General features: G+C 42.7%; 1 protein-coding gene across 1 annotated transcript; it reads left to right on the forward strand.

Annotated features, from left to right (window-relative positions):
• The first annotated feature begins 1469 nt into the window (after window positions 1–1469).
• Window positions 1470–18200, forward strand: CFP (complement factor properdin). The gene is made up of 10 exons (XM_063294071.1): window positions 1470–1578; window positions 7767–7917; window positions 9378–9544; window positions 11307–11477; window positions 12692–12889; window positions 13132–13305; window positions 13633–13827; window positions 15763–15874; window positions 16561–16700; window positions 17815–18200. The coding sequence occupies exons 1-10, from the start codon at window positions 1500–1502 to the stop codon at window positions 17817–17819; spliced, it is 1392 nt and encodes a 463-aa protein (XP_063150141.1). The 5' UTR covers window positions 1470–1499; the 3' UTR covers window positions 17820–18200.
• The last annotated feature ends 6291 nt before the right edge of the window (window positions 18201–24491 follow it).

A 24491-nucleotide genomic window follows, 5' to 3' on the forward strand; every position in this document is an offset into this window, starting at 1 on the left:
TTAACCTGCAATTCTCCACTCAGGAATTGGCTGGGAAAAATGGTTCATTCACTTCCTGCCCATTTAGAGAGAAAGGCACTTCAAGTGCCAAGGAAAGGAGGAAAGAAAGGGCAGGTTTATCCCATTCCTGCCTTGGGGTGGGGAGAAACCAGGGCTACTACTTCTGAACTGAAAAACTGGAGGATCACTCGCTGGTAGCCACCAGGCATAGGGAATGCTCTCTCTTTGCCACCATCTTGTGGTTCCCTGGATCTGTGCAGCCCACTCCTAGTATCCATATAAGCTGCTGCTGGATTCACCCCACCAAATCAGTCAGGCTATGGAATTAACCCTCTGCATTTGGAGAAGGTGAAGTCTGTACTCTCTGGAACTAAACATCTGGAACTAAAAATCAGCTGGGCGGAGCTTCTGTTCAAAGAATGAGCCAGCACAGATTTGATGGGGGAAAAACAAGTGTGCTGCAATTATGAAAGTAAAAGGTCAGCATGAAACTTCCTCTTAATGTTACCAAGAATTATTACACTTGGTAAATGTTATTGATACAGGCTGAATGTTTTTATTCCCATGCAGAGTGCCTTTTGTATATGCCTATTCAGCACTGTACCTTTTCTTTTTCCTAAGAAGTCATATTTGGAAAAAAAATCAAACTGCACTTTTTCTAAAAATATGGAACTCCTTTCCCAAAACATACAACATGGACAATAACAAAAATACTGAGGTGGATTTATTTCCCTCCATATGTCACTGTCAGATAGTTCATCAGGAGGTCGAAATTTCAGTTAGTTGACAAATCGTCATTTTAAGCAACTCAGGAATGTAAAAATTTCCATTGGATACATCCTGTCCATACCCAAGAATCCACAGATTTCTGTTAATGGCAGAGAGGAGGCTTCCAGATGGAAAGCTCAGGAAATATGGCATAAAATGGGACAGTGACTTCATCTTTCCCTCATTAATGGATTCTTCTCTCTGTAAAGGAAAGATGGAAGAAGCAGTGGGAAAACACAGAAGGGTTCCAAATGGAGGACAATGACATTTTGATGCTCTGTAAAATGTTGCGAATGAGGCAGAACGATGGTGTCATTGAGGCCTCCTATGGAAGCCCTCAGTCTTGGGGCACCTAAAGATCGGCCAGATTAATTATGGCAGAAACTTTGGCTGCTCAGGGTAGAGGTTTCATCAGATGCAGAGTGTGCATTCTTCCCTTTATGGGTTATTTCCTGTTGCTGGGTGTTTCAGAATATCAAAGGTCTTAGGTACTGTGCACAGTTTTTCTGCTGACCCACGCTTGAACTCCCTTGGACTGTCCCTGCAAACTGTCAACTGTCCCTGGCCAGGGCTTTCCCCTTGCTACAGAAGCTTCCCAGAGGGGAGATCTTAGAACCCCAGGATGCCCCACCTACCGGGGTGGAGCCACCCACTGTCTTGGGACTTCCCCTGCTTCTGCTTTTAAAGCCTTTCTGTTTTCTTCTGGCTTCTTGCTGCAGTCAGAACTCATCATGGAGACCCTGGGGTTGAAGAGGGTCCAGTTCCTCCTGGTAGTATGCTGTTTTTTTGTAAGCCTGGAAGCCCCTGCAGGTAAAAGGGGAGAGGGAAGAGAGGTCTGGGGAAGATGTTTTTTTTCCTGTGCATGCACCTGTGCCTTTAACATCACAGCAGAAATTAAGCCACTTACTCTATTCCTTTCCATCCTGGGGGGAAGCTTTATATCTATGTACCATCAACTAACAGAAGCGCAAGAACAAATCCAGGTTTTAAAAAGTGGCAGCCCCAGTGACAGATTGAATTTGGTTACTAGTTTTCAGTTGCCACAGCAGACTAGTGTACTTTGGATTAGTTCCATCTAAGGCAGGAGTTCAGCCACTGTTTTCCCCCATTGCATTTCTGCCTGACATCCAAATGAAAGAGAAGAAAGGAAGGAAGGAAGGAAGGAAGGAAGGAAGGAAGGAAGGAAGGAAGGAAGGAAGGAAGAAGAATGTTTTAGGAAGCTTTTTGGAGTGTAACTTCAGCCTGCAGAAATGAAAGCTTGGCTCAAAACCATAGTGAAAGGTATTTCTATGCAACTTGAGATGTCACCTACAATGTGCTTCCCACGGCTATATTGGCTCTTGTTAAGAAATTGGATTATTACACGGTTTCAGGTGAGACTGACTGCTGCCTAAGGAGGCTGGATACAAAAACCCCTCCAGAAGTACTGCTATTTATTTCAAATATGTATTTTTTAGTGTAAAATTCTCTAAAACAGTCATAGCAGTTGTTTTACACTACTGTATCGGCTCAGACTCTGAAATTGAAATGATAAGACACATTCTTCTGAATTATTATCTGAAATATCTAGAATTGTAGCCAAACTTTGTAATATAGCAATGGCAATTAGACTTTCTAGACTCGATCATTCGCCCAGGGATGCTTAGCTCAGGCATCAATGGTTTTTTAATGAACATGCGTGTTATGTATTTTTTTGTTTTCGCTTTTGTTTTAATTTTTGTGTGTTTGGTTTATGACCATATATTTTAATAAGCTAAAGTAAACAGATGGGGAAGAGGGTGGAGGGAATATTTAGAAAGGCTTCTGTCATGTGAATGGAAACCTACTTGTACAATGTTATTTTTTATATAATTTTTATTAAACATTTTTAACAGGAAGATTGAAACTAATATAAACTCACATAAAGTAAGAAAAAGAAAAGAAAAAGAAATAAAAAAGAAAGCTAAAAATGCAAAAAAAGTAAAAAAGTAAAAGAAAAATAGAAAAGAAAGAAAAAAGATACAAAGAAGTAGCTTCTGATCTTCTTTACAGTAGTTGTAAGTACAATTATAAATTTACCTCTTACTCTATGGTTACAACATAACTCTTCTTTCTCTAATCTATCCTGTCTAATCATCAAAACCATAAACCATAAGTTCATTTTTTTTCTGTTTCACGCAAAAAGTCTATAAGGGGTTTCCAGTCAGCAATAAGCATACAGTAGATATTGTCTTTTCTCTGATCAAAGAAGTCAATTTAGCCATCTCAGCAAGTTCCATCATCTTCACCAACCATTCCTCCATTGTGGGTAGTGTCGAATCTTTCCATCTTTGTGCATACAATAATCTTGCTGCAGTTACCATATACAAAAACAAAGTTCAATAACCTTTTTTCCCACTGTTTGTCCATCAATCCCAGAAGAAAGGTCTCAATCGTATATTAATCTTTAAAATCCTCTGAATCAGTGTATGTATTTGAATCCAGAATTTTCTAGCTTTTTTACATGTCCACCAAACTTGATAAAATGTCCTTGTTGTTCACATTTCCAGCATAAATTTGAAGTGTCTTTATAAATTGTAGACAATTTCTCTGATGACATATACCAATGGTATGTCATTTTATAAAAATTGTCTTTAAGATTATAACATAGTATAATTTTCAATCCTTTCAGCCACATATATTCCCATTGTTCCATCTGAATATTATAACCAAAAATTTTAGCCCACTTTATCATATTCTTTTACTTGTTCTGTTTCAAATTTCCATAAAAGTTTATATATTTTAGCAATTACATGTTCATCATTTGTACACGATCCTATTTCAAATTCAGTCTTACAATGTTCAAAGCCATAATTCTTTTGTCTGGTTTAAATTTTTCTAATAACTGTAAATAAGAGAACCACTGACAGCTATATCCCTCTGCCACCAGTTCTTCTCTTGATTTTATTTTACATTCCCCTTGACAAAATTCTACTATCTTGCGATAAGTTAGCCATTTGTGTTTGTCTATTACAGTATTTCTTGTCTATAAAATGCTTCTTGTGCTGAGATCCACAAAGGTGGTTTCAGGCCCAACCTGGGTTTGTATATGTTCCATATTCTCAATATGGCATGTCTAACATAATGATTTTAAAAATCCACATTAACCTTGACTTTGTTGTACCACAAATATCCCTGCCACCCAAATCTCAGGTCGTGTCCTTCAAAAGCCTTCTATTTCTCAGCAGCACCGACTCTTTCATCCAAACCAAACAGCAAGCTGTAAAATACAATTTCAAATTGGGTAAAACCAATCCTCCTCTTTCCTTTGCACCTTATATTTAACTCATGGTTTTTTCCCATCACACAAATTTAGATATATCCTTCTGCCACTGTTTAAATGGTGCATTAGTTGTCAAAACAGGTATTGTCTGAAACAAAAACATCATTCTAGGCAAGACATTCATTTTTATCACAGAAATTCTCCCCAGCAATAACAGTTGTAATTTCTCACATCTTAACATATTTTTTCAACTTCATTTCATGTCTTAACATAGTTATTTTGAAATAACTTACAATTCATATTTGTCATAATGATACCCAGATATTTTACCTTCTTCTTAATCTTAAAATCTGTTTTATTCATCAATTCTGTTTGGTCTTCTATTTTCACACTTTTTGTTAACATCTTCTGTTTATTAATCTTTAAACCTGCTAATGAACCAAATTCTTTTAATTTGTCTATTAATATTTCAATTCCCTTTAAAGAATCTTCCAGAACCAAGTCATCTGCAAAAACTCTTAACTTATATGTTTGTCCTAACAGTCAGAAATCACGCTGAGACGAGGAGTAGGTCTCTAGTGTTTATTACTGCTACATAAGACAGAATCCTAACAAACTGAAGAAGCGTGGGAAAACCCAGACAGATAAACCCCAAAAGTCAAGGCGGGTCTGATCTGTGTCTCTTTGAATGGCTGCTTAACTCCTCAGTACTACGCATGCGTTTTCCATCCTGGATAGAGGCCCCCTCCTGCTCGCCATCAGTACTCATGACAATGTTTCTTTTAAAATTTTTACTCCCACAATCCTCTCATCTTGTCTTATATCTCTATTCAGTATTTCATGAACTAAAATAAACAAGAGAAGGGACAGTAGGCATCCCTGTCTTGTTCCTTTTTGTATCTCATGGGGTTTTGTTAAATCTCCATTAACAATTATTTGTGCTTTCTGTGAAGTATAAATCGGTCTTACCCATTTTATAAGTTCTCTCCAAAGTTCGTATCTTCCAAAACTTTGAACAAGAAAGCCCAGTTCAAATTGTCAAAGGCCTTCTCTGCATCTAAGAAAACCAGTGTGGCTTGTTTTTCATTATGTTGCTCCAAATATTCCAAAATGTCCAACACATTTCTAACATTGTCCTTTAACTGTTTTTTAGGTAAAAACCCACATTCATATTCATTAATAAACTCTTGCAAAATTATTTTCAGTCTATCAACTAGAATAGTTGTGAACAACTTGTAGTCATTATTCAATAATGACATCAGCCTGAAGTTTCTTGTTAAAGTCAAATCTTGTCCCACTTTGGGTATTAAGGCTATATTAGCCCCTTTCCAACTCTCTGGCATCTTTCCTCCCTGTAGGGTATGTCACTTCCTTTATACAAATTGGAATAATATTGATGAAATGCTTTTTGTACAGTCACATTGTCCATTAATACAATATCTCCCTCTTATAATTTCAATATCATTTTCTTTTCTTTTTCTTTTCATTTAGTTTCTATCTAAAAGAATTAGATTTTTTTTTATAAACCAAACTCAGAGGATTATGATCCAAAAAGTCTTTGGTATTATATCTACTTTAGAAACCTTAGTAGTCACATTCTTTGAAGCCCAAATCATGTCTATTCTTGAAAAGGATTTATGTCTCTCAGAAAAATAGGTATACTCTCTTGAATTGCCATTTTTCTGTCTCCATATATCAGCCAGACCTAAATTGTCCACCAATTTTAAAAAAAAGTTTGATAATTTGCCTTGAGTGATCTTAGTATTTTTCTCAGAAGTTCTGTCCAGTTGTGAGGAGATAACTCCATTCCAATCCCCCAGCAAACACTTGCATAATGGTTGATTGAACTGTAGGATTTCCGGTTAGCTGGAAAGGATCTCTGGTCAGATCTGCCAATATTATGATTGGTAGGGTTAGGGCAATTTACTCTGCTGTGCTCTCAAAACCTGTGTATTTTATAGTTATTTAATTTAATTTTAACAAAAATGACTCCTGGCAGTAAATAGTACAACAATATTTTTATTGTAAGCCACCCAGAGTCCCCCCATTGGGGAGAGATGGGTGGTGAATAAATTTATAAATAAATAAATAAATAAAATGTGAAGTTCTTTGAATATTAGAAATATTTATATTTATTTTTTAGTTGCAGTATTGGCATATAGCCTTCCAGAAAACAAGCCATAGATAGTTAATGAAAGGAGATAATAAAGATAAAAAGAACAATCTAAATCCATAAATCAATCTGTTATATGAAAATTATTAACAGCAGAAAGCCCAACTAACAGTAAGTAAAAAGATCACTGGGTGTGTTGTGTTGATAATGAATGATAAACTTCTGGGAATATAAAAACCTTGTGTAAAAGTGTAAACTTCCTGCTTTTGGTTCAGAAGTATATTTTTCCCATGTTGGTTTTTTGCCAGATGCAAGCTGTCCTCTTTAACGTCTGTATATCAGGCAATGATCAACAACATAAAATTAGGATTTATAAATTGTACTCTGGAACTAGCTTCCAGAAAGCCCACCTGGTAGTCTATCTGCCATCAGAAATAATATAAAGCATTATGGCATTCATATATTTACTACAGCATAAGTTTTCATGGATCAATGTCCACTTCATTAGGCACATGAAATGCTGCCCTCACTTGGCTTGCAAAGGTGAACCATACAGTACAGTTCAACTGCAGAGACATGTAAGAAGTACAGCTGGTGAGTGCATTAAAGTTGAAACTTCATGCCTATCAAATGCCCGATCACTGCAGGAATGAGGGCAACTGTGGTTCTGCTTCAGAAGACCCTTGGTCTGACTCAAGCAGGTGGAGAAGGAAAGATAGAGGACAAGGAGCAGAGCTGCTCCCGGTCCTTTTCAAAAAAAGGCCCAAATGGAGTAGTTTGGGGTGGTTGAGTCGAGCCACCATTTAAATCCCCCAGAGTACTCAGGGGTGCTGTTATCTTAGTGATCTTGTGGGAAATTAAAAAGGTGACCGAGTTCGCAGTTTGAGGTGATGTTGGTACCTGGAGGTAGGGAGCAGCAATGGTAGACCTCCCCTCCAGATGTTCCTCCTGGACCCCTCTTCCAGCTGCTCTCTTGTTTGGAGAACCAAATTGGTTCTGCCCTGCACCCCACAGGGCAGCCTTCTGCCCTTTGGCCAGCTCATAGGACACCCTCCCATCCCCAGAGCAGACAGAAAATTCAACAGCCAGTCAAGCTGGCTCCCGAATGAGAAGGCATTTCCATAATCTCCTGCAGCTATGTTTCCTGAGTTTACTCCTTTCTTCACAAGAAGCTCAGCCTTTCTCTCTGGCAAAAGAGGATGTGGGGCCTTGGGCTATTCCCCACACCCACAATCTGGATGTCTGCGGAGAGTATTCAGATGGGACTTGTTCCCTCTTATTTTTTCTGGGTCTATTTCACTGATTTCTTCACTTGGGTCCCAAGTAAAGGACTTCTAAAAAATGCAGGTATATGAGTAAAATGAACATTATTGATTTTGAATACCTAACGGGCTAAGGGACTAATTGCTATTCTGGACCAACAAATGCTCGTGTTGACTATAGATACAGATAGCAGAAAAAGGGAAACGAAACCATTACTTTAAAAGACAAGCATCCTCTTGGCTTTCTGGTTTTTATTTTGCTTTCTCCCCCTTGGATTTTACATCTTCCTCTGGACTGTTCTGGTGTATATAAAAATGTATATCTCTGGGAAGAGGATCTCTATTTGGCCTCAACTGGTCTGAACTGGCCTTATTCTTTCAGAGGCCAAGGATACTCTCTGCTACAAAAGCTTTGATGAAATCTCAGGGACCTGCAGGAACCTGTTGGGAGATAAAATCCCCAAGGAAGACTGCTGCCTAAACCATCAGTATGGTTTCAAGCTGAACCAAGATGGGCCCTGCCTGGCCTGCCAGTAAGTGAAACACCAACAGTTCTGGTTAACCGCACACTTGCTGTGCGCTGCACAAGTGGTCCTAAGCCTACCTTCTTTGAACCCTCCGAATATTGTCCACTTGTTGGTTGCTGGGCATCTTCTCCTAGAGCTGCTAATCCCATCTCTGCTACAGGAGGAGAGGCTGTAGGGTGGCAGTTTACATGCAGATCTCATTGGCAGTCCCTGCTACCTCCAAGCAGGGCTAAACAGATTCCTGCCCAAAGATTCAAAAGTGCCTGTTAGTCACTGACAACAATATTCCATAGCATGCCCCGTTGACGGAACTGTTTAATTTACACCCTGCCTTCCTCTTTCTACTTGAACCACCACTAAGGGCAGCTTATTTCAATGAAAAAAAATGCAGAGTATAAAATGTCACAAGAATATTGATGCAGTTAGAATCAAAACCCAAATTAAAATCAGTTATTAAAATTATTAATTAAAATGGGTAATTTCAAACTTTGGTCTGGGTTCACGAATCATGCAAAGCCAGGATTTTTAAACCATGGTTTGTTGAACATGCCATAACGAGCCACAAGTATCTGTAAACCCAGGCTGTATAAGGCAGTTTCCTATATTCCTATAGATTTTTGATTTAATGTGTTTTTGTACCTATAACTTCCAGCAATTTTTTTCTCATTCCCCCTGCCTGCTGTTTTATCCAGCATTGGATTTAGCTAAGGGACCTACACATTGCTTTCTGTACATCTGAATGTAGAGAAACATTCAGCGAAACAAAACTTTCTATTTTAATTTCAAATCACCACTACTAAGGAAATGTAACAGCAGATTTAAGCCGAATGTTGTTATCTTGTCTATTGAATTAACACCCTGGCAATCAGCTTAGCATATATCCATTTTGCACCTGTTCTTTTTCTTTTGGTGTGGGGATATTGGAGGGGATGTAAATGTTCTTTGTGGAATTGTGGAATGCAGATATGAACATACTTCTACATATAATTCCTAGTTAAATTGTGGAATATGCTACCAGAGCATGTCATGATGGCCACCAACTTGGACAGCTTTTTGACAGATTAATGATGGACAAAGCTACCCATAGTTACTAGACTTGAAAGTCAAATTTATTACTTCCAGTGTTGGGGGAACATATCTCTGGTGCCAATTGTAAGCGTCTGTGAGTGGGAGTAGAAGCGTGCTCATATCCTGCTTGTGACCTTCTTGGAGGCATCTGGCTGGCAGCCACCATGGGACCAGAAGATGGGCCTCCAGTCGGATCCAGCAGGGCTCCTGTTGGCCTGTCTTTGGATCCCACTGCTGAATTTCCTTAGGTATTTCCTTTGCTGCTGGAAAGCAAAGTGCTGGGTTAGATGGACCCTTGATCTGATCTAATGGGACCTTTTGTGGCTGGATTTTACATAGCGGGGAGAACCTCCTCCCAGTCTGCTATTATATCCGCCTTTGCTCTGCTTTTCCTATAGCGATGCTAATTGGAACGAATGGACCCCATGGAGTTCATGCTCCGTGTCCTGCATGGAAGGTGTCCAGCGGCGCAGTCGGACCTGTCATGGCCAACATCCAGGCACATGTCCGAGTGGGTCACGTGAGTGGGAAATGAAATCCTGCATTGAGAGACAGTGTTGCCCTGGTAAGCATCCTTGCTCTACTCTTGTTCTTTGTCCTGAGTGTGAAGCTAGAAGTGAGTTAAGGCCATTTCTTTATCCTTGCATGACCTTGACTTTTGAGGTTTTGTACTCTTATCAAGTAGAATTCTAAGTGAGCTCGCAGTCTTACCTGTCCCTCCCATTTTAAGTGATATTTTGAGAGTTCCCCCCTTTTCCCCCTCCAAAGCACCACCTGAAGCCTTAGATTTATGCCATCCCGCTTTTCCTCATTAAAAAAACAACAGAAGTTGTGGGGGTGGTGTGTTTGTGACATCACAGGGGTTAGCTTGTCAGCACCAACTACAATCAACTTTTAATGCCGTGTTCCAGAATGTTTCTTTTTTCTTTTTGCAGAGTGGACCCTGTAGAGAAAAAGGTACATGTGAGTTGGACCTCATGAAGGTCCTTCCAAATTTAGGCTTTACAGAGCTTTTTGTCTCTCTCCCGCTTTAGCGGTAATGGCATCCTACCTGCCTAAAATGGGATTCTCATGGTAGCTGCAGTCTTACATCCACTTATATGGCAGTTAGTCCTATTGAGCAAAATAAAGGCTTACTGCTGAGTAACTAGACTAGACCCAGTCTGGCTTAGCCTCATGCAGACCAACATTTCATCTTATTTATTTGAAATACAGGTAGTCCTTGCTTAATAATGGTAATTGGGACTGGCAACTCTGTCACTAAGCGGCGCAGTTGTAAAGCACAGCATCATGTGACGGCACCAACTTATGACAGCAGTCGCAGCAGTTCCACTTATCGTTGAGTGAATCCTGCGTGGTCATTAGGTACAATGTCACATGATCACCATTTGCAACCTCCTGCTGGCTTTCCATTGACTTTGCTTGTGGGAAGCCAGCAGGAAAGGTCACAAATGATGAACACGTGACTGTGGGGATCCTGTGACTGTCATAATTGCGAGCCAATTGCCAAGCACCCGAATTGCAATCCTGTGACCGCAGGGACGCTGCAATGGCCGCAATACGAGGACTGGTCATAAGTCTCGTCACTGAACGAGTTGTTGTTAAACAAGGACTACCTCTATAAACTTACAACATTTTAGCTATATCCATAAAGAGATAGTTAATGTCTGAGGCACGCTCTTTGGGAGAGTATGTAAGAGATGTGGATAATACTGGCTTTGACGGAATTTCTATAGTTTATGAAATGAGGTTCTTAATGAACTAGAAGGAAGAAAAAGATCTCAGTTTAATCCTTCATATCTTGAGCAATTATTTGGATGGGCAAAAAAAACAGGAGACAGAAAAAAGTGGTGGTTTTGGGTGGTGGAGATAGCAAGCTAAATTGTTTTTAAATACATAGTTACAATGGACAGTTGAAAAGCACCCAAACAACCTTTCTTTTTTTGTTTTTGTTTTTAATTTTCTATTGTTTTACTTTAATGCCTGCAATCAGAAAATTTAAAGGCAGATTTCTTTGTTTGCTGAATTGTACAGCACATCAGTGGTTCTGTGTGGAACAATGGTCCCACTCTCTATTTCTGAATTTTTGGTACAGCTCCAGAGACTGATGGATAATAAACCCACACATTAGCTGTCCTACGTGAGAACTTGTTTTGATACTTTCACTTCCTCATGTGTGTAAGTCCTTTGGAATCCCGTCCTAAGGAAATGGGACTTTGCAGCTTAGTAATTCTCCTGACAAGATGTGGATTGCTTTATATCTTGACCATGGGCTGGTGAGTCTCCAGCAGGCCAGAATCTTGATGCCAGCTGTTCTTTCCTTGCAGTGATGGGTGGCTGGTCAGAATGGAGCGCCTGGAAACCTTGCTCAGTGACCTGTCTGACTGGGATCCAGTTAAGGGACCGAAGTTGCACCAATCCAGCCCCCTCCTGTGGAGGCACCTGCCCAGGAAACAGCAAAGAAAATATGCCCTGTGATACCAGGCAGATTTGCCCAAGTAAGTTGGGGTAGAGAGCCAGTTTGGTATAGTGGTGGGAGATTGTGAGTTCTAGTTCCGCCTTAGGTACAAAGCCAGTGGGGTGTTCTTGGGCCAGTCCTTCTCTCTCAGGCCTAGGAAGGAGGCAAGGGCAAACCACTTCTGAAATCTTGCCAAGAAAACTGCAGGGACTAGTCCAGGCAGTCGCCAGGAGTCAACATTGACTTGAAGGCACCAACAAAATAAAAAAATAAAAAAATTGGGGGTAACTAAATACTGAAGAACAATCTAGAGTGAAAAGTAGCTTGATGGGGAAAAGGCTGGAAATGTTATATGCAGGAAGAAATAGGAGAACGTTTACTAGAGATTATATTGCAATCTCTAATTTAGGGTGAGCAATCTGCTCTGCACATAGCTTCTCCGACACTCCCTTCTCAAATGTTACCAGATTTGGGCTGGAAGGCAACCAACTGCTGAATATTTGGCAGTTAACTGCATGGATTCCAGTTTCAGCCCTGGCTGAGAGCAGTTTCAATAACTTCTATTTACCATTAAGTGGGAAAAGGTTAACTTCTCCTTAAGTATGCAAAATACCAGTGATTGTGTGCGTTTCACTAGCAGATTAATGCAGAACAGCTTTATTTGACATTGTTGACAAAAGCCAAATTCCTCTTTAGGATTGCAAGATAAGGATAGAGTTGGCAACTCCATAGGGAAGCCGTGACTTTTTCTGGCCTGGCTTGCAATCTCAGGATTTGTAGCAGTGTTTCCTTCTGGCCACGAGCAGCAATTTTTTCTTTGTTAATTTTTAAAAAGTTGTCACACTTTTTAAATTGACATTTAAATTTTTGATTTGTTGAAGAAAGAAAGAGGCTCCAAGAATGGGGAGATAAAAGGCAGTAAGAAGAGATAGAAAAGTGGAGAATGTACTAAGATGGTAACTTCAACTCCTGTAACTTCAGCTATCGGGATTTTGCAAACTGAGTTTGACCCCTTTGGGGGGCACCAGCTGGGGGAGTCTGAATTAAGGGAAATCTCAATGGTAGATCAGTTTGGGACTGGCAGACAGAGGGGAAGAGATATATTGAGAGCTGGTAGAAAGAAGAAAGAATGGACCCAAGGCAGTAGAAAGAAGTATGATGGAGGTCTACTGTACCCTTGGTCTCTTCCACATGTTTCTGACCCAACACCTTCTGATCCTCATTCTTCTTTGCACGTTTCTCTTTTTAATGCAGCCAATGGAAACTGGGGCAGCTGGGGACCTTGGCAGGACTGCTCCAAGACATGCAGCATAGAAGGCTCAGCTGCAAAGCCTCAGCAGCAACGATCCCGTCTGTGTAACAACCCCCCACCTTCCCTCCATCCTCCGGGCAAGCCATGTCCAGGAGGTGGCCAGGAATCCCGAAGCTGCCCAGGACTGCCCTACTGTCCACGTAAGAGAAGGAAGCCCCCCAGGGCAGCCACGGTCTATCACCTCCCACCAGCAAGTTGTAGAGGGCAACTGGAAGATCTGGAAGATGCCAGCTTTGGGAAAGCAAGTCCTGGTTACTTTTTAGAGCAGGATAGCTCCAGTGTGCTTGCTATGGTGTCTTTCTGAGCAAGCCCGTAGGGGGCCTAAGCTGTTATGAGGACCTGCCTCCTCTCTTCTGACACCACCCACTGCTTTCTCCCACAGAGGATGGCAACTGGGGCGTGTGGAAGCCACTTCGTCCCTGCAGTGTGACCTGTGGTGTTGGCCAAACCCTGCAGAAGCGCCTGTGTGATAACCCTGCACCAAAACATGGAGGGAAGGACTGCCCTGGGGAGAGCGAGCTTAATCAATCCTGCACCGTCAGGGTGTCCTGCCCAGGTAAATGGGGAGAACCAAGAAGGTGAAGGAATAGGGCTGGTGGGATTAACAGGCTCTCTTGAGAGGGGATGAGGCAGGACTGGATTTTGTGCTTAGTCCTTGGTGCCTCTGGCTGGCAACACCAGGTGTCTTCAGCAGAATGGTGCTGCTGCCCCTTCACCCTTCTGAGTGCACTGCCAGATATGGGGAAGGATAATTGAGTTCCTGTAAAAATATTGATGACTTTGGGCCTAGATTCTTCCCTCCCAGTGAATCTGGCCAGAGAACTGCCCCCTGCCCTCAACCCTTTTCTGCACTGACCAGATCCTTTTTAAACATTTCCCACAGTGGATGGTCATTGGAGTGAATGGACTACTTGGAAAGACTGTAGCCGTCTGGTCACAGATTACAACATTAAGTGTCAGGAGATCACTGGCACTCAGTTAAGATCTAGGAGCTGCATTGGACGGTACCATGAGGGCAGGCGCTGTTCAGGACTGCAGAGGGAAACCAGAACCTGCTACAATATTGAAGGCTGCTTTAGTGAGTATTGGGAATCAGAGATGGTACAGAAGGCTTCCATGTCTCAAGGCAGTCTCCCCCAACCTGGTAGGCTCCAGATGCCTGGCAATTACTAGTCCCACTGTCTCCAAAGAGATTGATTGATATATATATGTATATGTATATGTATATTTCAAATTTCTATCAAATTTCAAAGAGTTCACTGCCTGGGAATTGAACTCCATCACATCTGGAGAAGCCAGAAGGTGGCTTACTGTTTTCTCCCTTAGGCTACCCTGGGAAGGTTCTAAGAAACCACAGGGATTCCACTGAACCGTGGCTTGAACATTAAGATCCTCCCAAGTCCAGCTAGAATGAATCTTTTTTACCTTTTTGGGAGCAAATCCCTTATCTGCTAAAAATGTTCAGGGCTCCAGTATTTTGTGCACTAACTGATGCACGTTGTGAGGTCAAAAGTGCAGTAAAGACAAAGAAAGAACTTTACAGAAGTAGGGATTCGTTTTGAAGGGCTCTTTCTGCATGCTTAGAGCAGCAGCTAGCTGTGAGCAGCCCTCACTGACTGGTGCCCATAACATTGTCTAGAAAACATTCTACCCGAGCAATTTTGCATTGAAAACAGCATCTTGGAAAAAGATTATTTTATTTATTTTTTAAGTGATGAATGAATGGATATGTCAGTAAATATGTGCAGTGCTTTTAAAACAGCAAAACTTGAATAAGGAAGAAGATGGCTCGCTGAACCAGTATTCAATTTGCTGCTCTTTTGTTATCCATAACACAAAGCTGGGAGGAAACTCTGCTCATCTCATGGTTGAAGGACTGCCCATGACTTCTTTTTTTATATTTCACTGTATTCATTCCAAAATGTAGGGGGATTGAGCCACCCTAATATATGTGTTTGGCAAGTAGAGAGCCAGTTTAGTCTAGTGGTTAAGGTTCTGGGCTAGAATCCAGGAGACTGTGAGTTCTAGTCCTGCCTTAGGCAGGAAAGCTGGCTGGGTGACCTTGGGCCAGTCCCTCTCTCTCAGCCCAGCCCACCTCACAGGGTTGTTGTGGGGAAAATAGGAGGAGGAAGGAGTATGAGGTATGTTTGCTGCCTTGAGTTATTTATAAAAAAAATAATAAGGATAAAAAAATCTTTAAAAAGAGGTACAGTAGACTCTCAGTTAACTGGAACTCAAGCAACTGGCACTCTCAAGCAACTGGCACAAAAATCGAACTGGAAAAAACCCAGCACTCTCAAGCAACCAGAAAAAAACCCAGCACTCTCAAGCAACTGGCAAAAAAAACTGTGTCTCTCTGCTGCCATCTAGTGGGTATTAGGATTTAATAGTAACTCTCAAGCAACCAGAAATGGCACTTATCCGGCATATACCAATCCCCATGGGTGCCGGTTAACTGAGAGTCTACTGTAGCCTCATTAAATTGTAGAAAAGTATGATCAATATTATCATACTTTCATAGTGAGATGGGCAGTGTATAAATTTAATAATAAATTTAATAATAAAAATCATTGGTTGCCCCATGAGTCCTCTAAGAAGTTCTTTTTAGCCTCCATCTAATGAAAAGAAACTTGTGGTTAAGAGATCACAACTGGCCTGAGTGGCTGTGTTCACATAATACCCTTAGCTAGCTCACTTACAAACCTAGAAGAATAATCTAATAAGCTTTGTTAGTATTAAAGTTGGTTAGATTTTGTGGGAGGTTTAGTATATTGGGCGAACCTAGCTCATTTGGTTGATTAATGCAAAGCCAGAAAGTTGCTTAACGTAGTAACCTAGTTATGCATGTTGTCAGAGCTCAGACCATGAGTGCTATTATTAGGCAGGGATTCCCACTCATGTCTTTCTGGGCCCAGCCTGAGACATTGATCATGGCCCCATATCGGCTAAAGAGGCAGTGGTGAAGGCTGCCCTTGATGAAGCCTTCTGGTTTGATTGGTATGGTTTCTCCCAGTCAAAGGAACCTGGACAGATTGGAGTTCTTGGGGTCTCTGCGAACCAGCTTGTGGGCCTGAACCTAAAAGATCTCGTAAGAGAGTCTGTGGACCCATCTACCCGGATTATCCGTAAGTCTGAAATATGGAAGGAAGGAGGGGAGAAATAAGGAACAGTTTCAATCAAATGGCAGGACTGTGCTAAAATTTTAATCTAGTGTCTAACTTTTGGGACTTCTTGGTATAACTCAGTCCACTCACTTTTATGAAGTTAGGTCAATAGCTGTCATTCAATTGCAATTGCCATCTGGCAGAACCAAAAGGAGCTCCTGTTCGCACCCCCATGTGTATGAAGAGCATTTTCTGAGTGAGGATTTCAGCATTCCTAAAAATTGCCCAAAGCAGCTGATCCTCCACTGGTGATTATAAGTTGGTAGTGCGTGAATGATGTTTGTGCATTCTGTTCCTTAGCACCATTCTGTTCCCAACAGTTCCCAAACTCTTTTAAGTGGCTAGTTGGGATTCCAAATCTTTTTGGAAGGGGGTGTGCAAGGGAGAACCAACTTCATGGGCTCTTTGCCCGAGCAGCACACTCTCTGTGGCAGGGTGGAAGGGGAGCGGGCTAGGAGTGATAAGATCATGGTGATGGGAAATTAAAGAGGTGATGTGTGAGTTCTCTGAGTGCCATATAGAGCCTAGATATTACTCATATCTGTCCTAGACAAATAAGATGGGGGCACAAGGAAGGGAAAGTGTGCTGTCCAACCCTTCTAGGCCGTTGGCTCTGATTTTCTATTTTTTTCTTTTCTGGGCTGCAGAATGGTAGTGGAAGCAGAGAATGGGAGGACAGACAATGTAACCTTTTGGGGAAAACCAAAGGTCAGATGTGAGTCTCTGGAAGGACAGTTCCAGGAAGTGGTGGAAAAACTGCCGTGCCAAAATGTGCCACCTTGTGAAGGTGAGGAGGTGACAGTGCGGTTCCCTTGGAAGAAAACCAAAGCTTCATTTACATGTGTGCACATCTCAGGAGACCGATAGAGAGCCAGTTTGGCCTAGTGGTTAAGGCTCTGGGCTAGAAACCAGGAGTCTGTGAGTTCTAGTCCCGCCTTAGCCATGAAAGGAGGCTGGGTGACCTTGGGCCAGTCCCTCTCTCTCAGCCCAACTCGGTGCAATGCAGACCAGCCTCCTTGTGGTGCACCCCAGACAACATGACTTGTCACGGCTAAATAGTTTACACATTTGGATGCTGGACCTCACAAGGATTTCCCAGCAAGAAAAAGCCAAACTGCTATGCCATACGATAAAAAAGAAAGGAGACCAGTGGGGGTGGATGGGTGGGGAATTGCACTTCTAATTCTGGGCTATCTTGGGAAGCATCATGGATGGATTTGCAAGGGAGTACTCAACTGAGTACCCAAGGGAGTACTGCAAGGGAGTTAGGGATGTTTTGATGCTGCTGCCATTTAGCTGCACTTATGGAGCATATGCAAGTATTAAGTACTAGAAGTATTACCAGTATTACAATTTTCTTGCAGAAACAGGGTGGGGTGCGTGTGGGGGTGATGTTCAACCATGCACACAAAAATGCTGCTGCTCCCCATTGGATTAGGAATCTGCAGTCTTAAGGTCTGGAATTGTGGGTCTCAGAGCCTTATGGACCCTCTGTCCTGGTTTCTGATTCCCATTTAAACAATACAACTTGGGTGGCAGGATAGTGATGAATGTAAAGGGTGGGGGTGTTCTTTATTCCTGCATCAGGGGGTAAATTCTGTTAATTCACTAGGGTACAGGGAGCAGATTGGAATCTGTCTGTGGAGTTCTGCATGAATTGCTCTAATCAGCAAGGACTTGACTCCTGGTTATTTAACAAAGGCAATTACACAAAGGCATTTCCCCAATTCAGAATAAAGCTGCTGAGGTAGAAGACATTTAGGAAAAGTGGTTTTTTGTTTCTTCGTTGTTGTTTTAGTGTAAGGCTCTGATTTCAATTCTGGCACTTAATATTCAAAGTAGGGGCCAGCAGTTTCCTGGATTTCCTGTTAACTCCAGCCCCTTTTTTTTCTTCCCTGTAGGCTGATTTTGCAAAACCAGATGCTATAAATTGCTGCGTTGAAAAGTTCCTGTGAACTAGAATATACAAAGCCATGAGAAATGCTGACTTCTGCTTCCTGTGATCTTTGCACCACGCTATCATCTGCTTCCTTTTTTTTAAAATGATCATGGAGAGTTGGGAATAATCAGTGTAATAAATTATGTTGGATTTTTGTCTCTCTTCTACATAAAATAATTGGGAAAATAATGCACATGTTCTTTGTTATGTTCCTGTTTTTCAAATAATATAAGGCATACATACCTGATTTTAAATATTTTTTTAGCATTGTATCTATTTTTGCAGTTTAAAGGGTATAGTACAGTATGTGTTAAGCCAATGAATTCCTCATTAAAGAGTTCCACAAGAGTTGAAGATTTACTTTAGCAGAGGAACAAATTTGGCATCAGAATGTTTTAGGGTGTTTGTTGATAAAATGAAAAAGGTGTAAAAAGCAATGAACATATTGCTGAAAAATAGCTAAGTCGGTTTGCTTTAAAGCCATAAACATTTGTGGAAAAAAAATCTGCTGCTATTTCAGAAATTTCATTATTAGCTTAATGGCATGTTCTGCTGTTATGGAATGCTTATCCTCACTTTCACTACCCCAGAATTTATTCCTCCTGGAGGAATCGGATGGTCATCTATTTGGGAAGTGCCTATGTGTTGTATGTTTACCAACACAATCCCTCTTTCTCTGCACATTATTGATCCGTCATGCAATCCTGAAGCCTGATTTGCAGCAGACTAAGGTGGCAGGGACCGGCAGTGATAGGACGGAGTGTATTGCTTTAGACTGGATGGAGAGGCTTAAGAAAAAAAAGCGGCCAGATAAATAACTCAATTTTTTTAAAAGAATAGCTCCACAGAGAATAACTTAAGAACGTTTTTCCCTCCCATGTTAGGTTTTTTTTAATGATTATTTGTGAATTTGATATGAACCATTAAGAAAATGGTGCTCTCCTGTCTTCACTGCATCCTCCCATCCTCTTGCACACAGACACAGTTAAATGCTACTTTACTGACATTCATGAATTACAAATAGGATAGATGTGTGTAGGTACCTATATGCAGAGAAGCTACTCTCCGGTTTCTAGGCTGAGGGAGTTCTTCATCTGACTCTTCCAGTGTCAGAGGTTACTTGCAATTTCTGATTTTCCAGGCATTGCCAGGTCAACCACAGTTACCTCTTTCCTGTATTTTTTTGGATCATGTGTTTTGTTCTAAAAAATGGTTAAAATTAACCAATCGGTGTGCATGTATGTTGGAACAAATAAGGTTTCAGTTGCAAGTGCAACATGTGAGAACAATTTGAGCCTGCTATACTTTTCCTACCCCATTACTATTAGCCCACATATATCTTTTATACATACACCAACGTATACACTCCTATGATTCTCTAAAAATGACCCAATGACAGATGATTGCCATAACAAGTAGGATCTGCAAGAAAATGTGCTAGGTTCCAGATAGCCATGCTGTTCCCTTTTCTAGGAGACTTCATTCCATTTCCTCCAGTTTTCTGTTCCTCGCTTGCTCAATAATCAGCCCATGTTCCTGGTCATGGCGTGTGTTCATTTATGATTGGGCTGGCTTTACCTTTCTCTTCCTTTTTCCCCTTGTAAAGATACTTTGTATTTCTGCAGAGGTTGAGGTTCTTCTATGTCTCCTGAAATCCCCTTCTTCTGCTTGGAGGATGTTATTGTCACTCCCAAAGGATTCTGAGATAATTATTAGTATAGACAAGTGTTCCTTGACCCTGGCAATTTTAATGCTGGCTGGGGAATTCTGGGAGTTGAAGTCCACACATCTTAAAATTGCCAAGGAGAAACACTGGTATAGACAGTAACTAAATGGACCGTACTATATAAAGGCAACACCCAAGTACCAGATGGCAAGGACAAAGAATATCATGTCCTGCCTATTGTGAGCTTCAAAGAGGCATCTGGCTGGCCTTTACTGGAACCAAAAAGTGTTGGACTAGTTGGGTCTCCATCCATGTTCTGATTAGCAAGACAATTCTCTATTTTGAGTGGAGCTGTCACATACATGGATTTAAAGATAGGAATGCAGCTACAACCAAGGTATTTGAAAGCAGATCACTAAGCCAGGTTAGGGGTGTGGGAACAGAGCAGGCTACCAAGATATAAAAGGGGAAGGGGTGGGCGTGGCAGTCAGGATTTTTGGGCCGGTCCTAGAAAGGACAGGCTGCTACAGGGATATATGGGGACTCCCCCAGGTCAAGGACAATGAATAGGCTATCAAAAACTAGGTTAGAGATTCCTGACTGCCTCTTTGATTGTCTGCTTGGGAGATGCTGCTCCACTGAACGATGCTGAGATGCTGGTGGTCCATGGACAAAGCCTTTGAGATTGGGGAGAATTGGAGGTCACATTGTTCTTCTGCTTTGCTGGGGAGAGCTAAGGAGAGAGGGAAATGGGTTAGTTTGGAAACCTTGGCATCTGGTACCTAAGACTGTATCTATCCTAGATCAACCTGCTGCTCCCAGATGTTTTCTGAAGTACAATTAGCAGCTGTACCCAGCATGACCAATGGTGAGGAATGCATTATGTGTTGCAGCACTGTTGGGAAGGCCATGGTTCCACATCCCTGGTCTGAATGACCTCTTTCCCACTTCCTTCCTCCCCCAATTGCTAAACACAGATTGGAATGGATTATTCAGGGTCCCTGACCCTAATATGGAGAAAGACAGGGTAGTTAAAGAAAGTTCTGTTGAGGGATCGCTAATCTGTTTTAAGTGACTTTGACTTGCTGTCTAACCTCAGAAGCTCCATACCAACTTTTGAGACACAGGCAGGGAACCTTTTTCTTGCGGGTTTAGGAAACAGATACACGAAACTTAGCAGAGGCAGTGTGTGTGTGTGTGTGTGTGTGTGTGTGTGTGTGTATGTGTGTGTGTGTGTGTGTATCAGGCTATATCCATACTGAGTTATTGTGAGAATAAAAATGGATGAAGGAAGAAATCATGTAGATTGGAGCTCCATGAGAGATGGGATCTCAACGCAATAAATGTAAAAAGCAGTGATTGTCAGGAACGAGACACAACACGGCTCTAGTTTTTCTCCCTACTACTTTAGCACTGCAAACTGAATGTTACTTAAGTAATTTACTGGAGCTAGCAAGAGCCACAGAAACAGGTGAACATGTGTAGAGAGTAAGGAAGATGATCTTGATGGAAATATGCAGGAACTGTTACCTAGGCAAAAGGGGCTGAGGCATTTTTTTTTTCAGTCGGGAGCAACGAGATAACTTTTGGAAGTGGCTCAGGCAGATAGATACCAGACACCTCCCTAATTCACTGAACTATAAGGAGGAGGAGGAACACAATCAGACTTGCAAGATTCCATTATTACAGGTGGTCCTCGTTGAACGACCACTTGTTCAGCAACTGTTTGAAGTTAGGATGGTGCTGAACGAGGGGGACTTACGACAGATCCTTGTAGTTGCGGCCATTGTAGCGACCCCACAGTCACATAATCTCAATTCGGGGGCTTGGCAACCAGCTCACAGTTACGATGGTCGCAGTGTCCCCACAGTCACAGGATCACCACTTGCGACCTTCACTGCCACCTTCCGACAAGCTGAGTCAATGGGGAAGCCAGCAGGAGGTCGCAAATGGTGATCCTGTAACTGTGGGGACACTGCAACTGTGCGAGATTCACCCAACACTGCAACTGGGACTGCTGCAACTGCCATCGTTAGTCAGCGTGGTCACCTTACGACCGCATTGCTTAGCAACGGAGTTGCCAGTCCCAATTACCATTGTTAAGCCAATCTCAATAAAAATAGTTTTAGCCTTTCTGTGCAGTTGATTTCTTGGTCTGGTCTACCTAGTGGGGCTGACAACACATCAGCAGAGAAGCTCCTGGGGCTGTTAGTTATTTTTTAAGAAATGCAGCTTTTGGTGGAACAACTGAAAAAGCTCACAAGGGCCTTAACCTCACCTCTGACCTGACGCCCTTGTGATGTAACTTTTCTTCTCCAGCAAAGTTTTGTTTAGTTGATTAATATCCCTTATTTAATGCAGGAGCTCCTGCCTCCTATTTTCCCTACAACACTCCTTTGAGGGGGGTTAATGTCAGTCCTACTGGGGAATTCTGGGAGTTGAAGTCCACACCTCTCAAAGTTGCCAAGGTTGAGAAACACTGGCTCAGAAGGATGGAGGAACAAGAAGGGCTCCGGCACCTTGGGCCGGCATAATTGCTAGCTATTTCCTGGGCGCGGCATCTGGGTGAGGGAGGGGCGCTGCGGAGGCCAGCCCCCCACCTCTAGCGGTGGCTCTTCCCAGACTCCCCCAGGGGAGTGGGGGAACTCCGAGTTGGTAAAGGAGAAACGCCCTTGGGAGGGTCGGCGAAGGGCTCCCGGAGAAAAGGAAGGGGAAGAGGGCGCGAGCGGGAAAACAGGAAGACTTACTGGAGGGCCGGTGCTTGGCAGCGCCTCCGGGCAGCTCCGACGCGGGGCACAGGTGATGACCGACGGCCGCATCTGAAAGATCGAGCCGGAGAGGAGCGTGAGGGGCCGGAGAGGGGAGCGGGGCAAAAGGCGCACTGAAGCCGGCTTACCTGCTGCAGCTGGGCGACTGTGAGGGCGGGCTCCGAGAGGGGCTCCCGTAGGGGCCGTTTCTGCGGGCACGAGGGAGGAAGCCCCCGGGAATCCCCGCAAGCGGCTGCGCTGGACGTGGAGACGCAGGACACGGCAAGGGGGGCAACGGGGAACTGGACAGCAGGAGGAGATGCCGCCTGCTCCAGAGAGCTGGAGGGGGAGAGAGACACAGAAGCCGTTACCCAGCAGCAGGGACGCTTTCTAGGCTGCACAGAGCTGGATCAATTACGTCTATCCGAGATGCCCCTGCGCGGAATCCAAACCGAGGGGAAGGCTGACTGCAAGGGTGCAAATAAGCAAACCAGTCAGGCTTTCCCCAGTCAAGCTTTGCGGACTCCGGAAGTGCTCGAATGGCCCGGCTGGGGTAACTACGGGGGTTTTAGAAGCTGTAATCCAACACAGTATCAGATGGATTGGGGGAACGATGTAGCCTTTCCCTCCTGTGACTCTATGGTCAGCCTCACCAATTGAGTAGTAGTAAAGGAAAGGGGCTCCTGAGCCATGTGCAGAGGGTCATGTCCCTGCCTAGGAGTAACACCAAGGAGGCCTCATGCAGCCCAGCTTCGTTTTATTAAAGAGAAGTCTTTTGTGCTGCTCCTGTTGGGCACCACATACTCTTATGAAGATAAAATGTGGGTGGAAGACACCTCTGTTTATTATTTCAGACACAAGATAGGTTAGGTTGTGTTTGTGCACCAGAACAGGAAATCAGGGTCAGGAGACCCCAGATGGTGGCTCCATGCACAGGCCATTAATATGGATGCTACCCTTCAGGGACACGGTGGCGCTGCGGGTTAAACCGCTGAGCTGCTGAGCTTGCCGATCGGAGGGTCGGCGGTTCAAATCCGTGTGATGGGGTGAGCTCCCGTTGCTAGTCCCAGCTCCTGCCAACCTAGCAGTTCAAAAACATGCAAATATGAGTAGATTAATAGGTACCACTTTGGCGGGCAGGTAACGGCGTTCCGTGTAGTCATGCTGGCCACATGACCACGGAAATGTCTATGGACAAACGCCGGCTCTTCGGCTTTGAAACAGAGATGAGCATCGCCCCCTAGAGTCGGACACGACTGGACTTAATGTCAAGGGAAACCTTTACCTTTACCCTTCAGGCCGGAATGCATAATAGGGATGAGATTCAAAACAGAAAGACCCGTTTCCTCTCTCCCAACCCCCACCACCATCCAGTAATGGCCTAATCTTTGTTCCTGGGATGATTTATATATTACTGGAAATGTATCTTCTAGAACAGGAAGAGGCTTGTGGTGTTCCGGATGCAGAGTTCTCCATTGTGTGTATGGCTATTGCATCACCTTTTGCACTTGGTGCGGCAGGGGCCTCAATCCAAAAGGTAAGGAGATGGGGCTAGGTATAAAAGAAAAAGTGGATGGGACCACCAGGACAAAAATTAATGTTCTTCTTGTGTCACCTTAAAAAAGGCACAAGAAGAACATTAATTGTGTCTGTGGAACTCCAAGGAATGCCCTTCTACTTTAAGATAAGACAAGCCCCTTAGTCTTTGAATCAGCTCCAGGAATAGTTTTCCAGCCTAAAACATGGTTCATATCCAAACTGTCAGGCTCTTTCAGTTTTTTTCATTAATATAATACAAACAGAGGTGAAATGACTCCAAAATAGCCTACATATTTTATTATTTTATTTTATGCATGGGAAATTGAAGTTAAGAGATTAATGACTCACCCAGTGCAATTGGATTTAAAATTCATGGTGTGCTATGTAAGCTGAAATGTTTTTAAATTGGAGACATTTGCCTCTAGACAACGGCTATGTATCAGTCAGGACCCGAGAATTTTAAACATTTGAAAAAGAAAATACTGTCTGGTTTACTAAAGTGGGTCCTTTTGCAAAGAACACATTCAACCCAGTTCTGTGTTTTTTGAAATAGAGAAAGGGTATGTGGATCTTGTCCCACGGTTCGCAGGCATGTTCACTGGGGAATATATTCACGGGTACTTATATATCTTAGCAGCTGTAGAATGAAGGAGAAGGAGGAAGGAATTTCTAGCTGAGAGCTGGAAG

Source organism: Candoia aspera, chromosome 2, assembly GCF_035149785.1.
Source record: "Candoia aspera isolate rCanAsp1 chromosome 2, rCanAsp1.hap2, whole genome shotgun sequence".
NCBI lineage: Eukaryota > Metazoa > Chordata > Lepidosauria > Squamata > Boidae > Candoia > Candoia aspera.

What these genes read in the sequence shown, in the direction of transcription:
- CFP (XM_063294071.1), top strand. Translation starts at nt 1,500, where the DNA reads ATGGAGACCCTGGGGTTGAAGAGGGTCCAGTTCCTCCTGGTAGTATGC. An exon ending in GGGCCCTGCCTGGCCTGCCA is followed by an intron (nt 7,918 to 9,377) that starts GTAAGTGAAACA and finishes CTTTTCCTATAG; the next exon opens with CGATGCTAATTGGAACGAAT. An exon ending in CCCATCTACCCGGATTATCC is followed by an intron (nt 15,875 to 16,560) that starts GTAAGTCTGAAA and finishes TCTGGGCTGCAG; the next exon opens with AATGGTAGTGGAAGCAGAGA.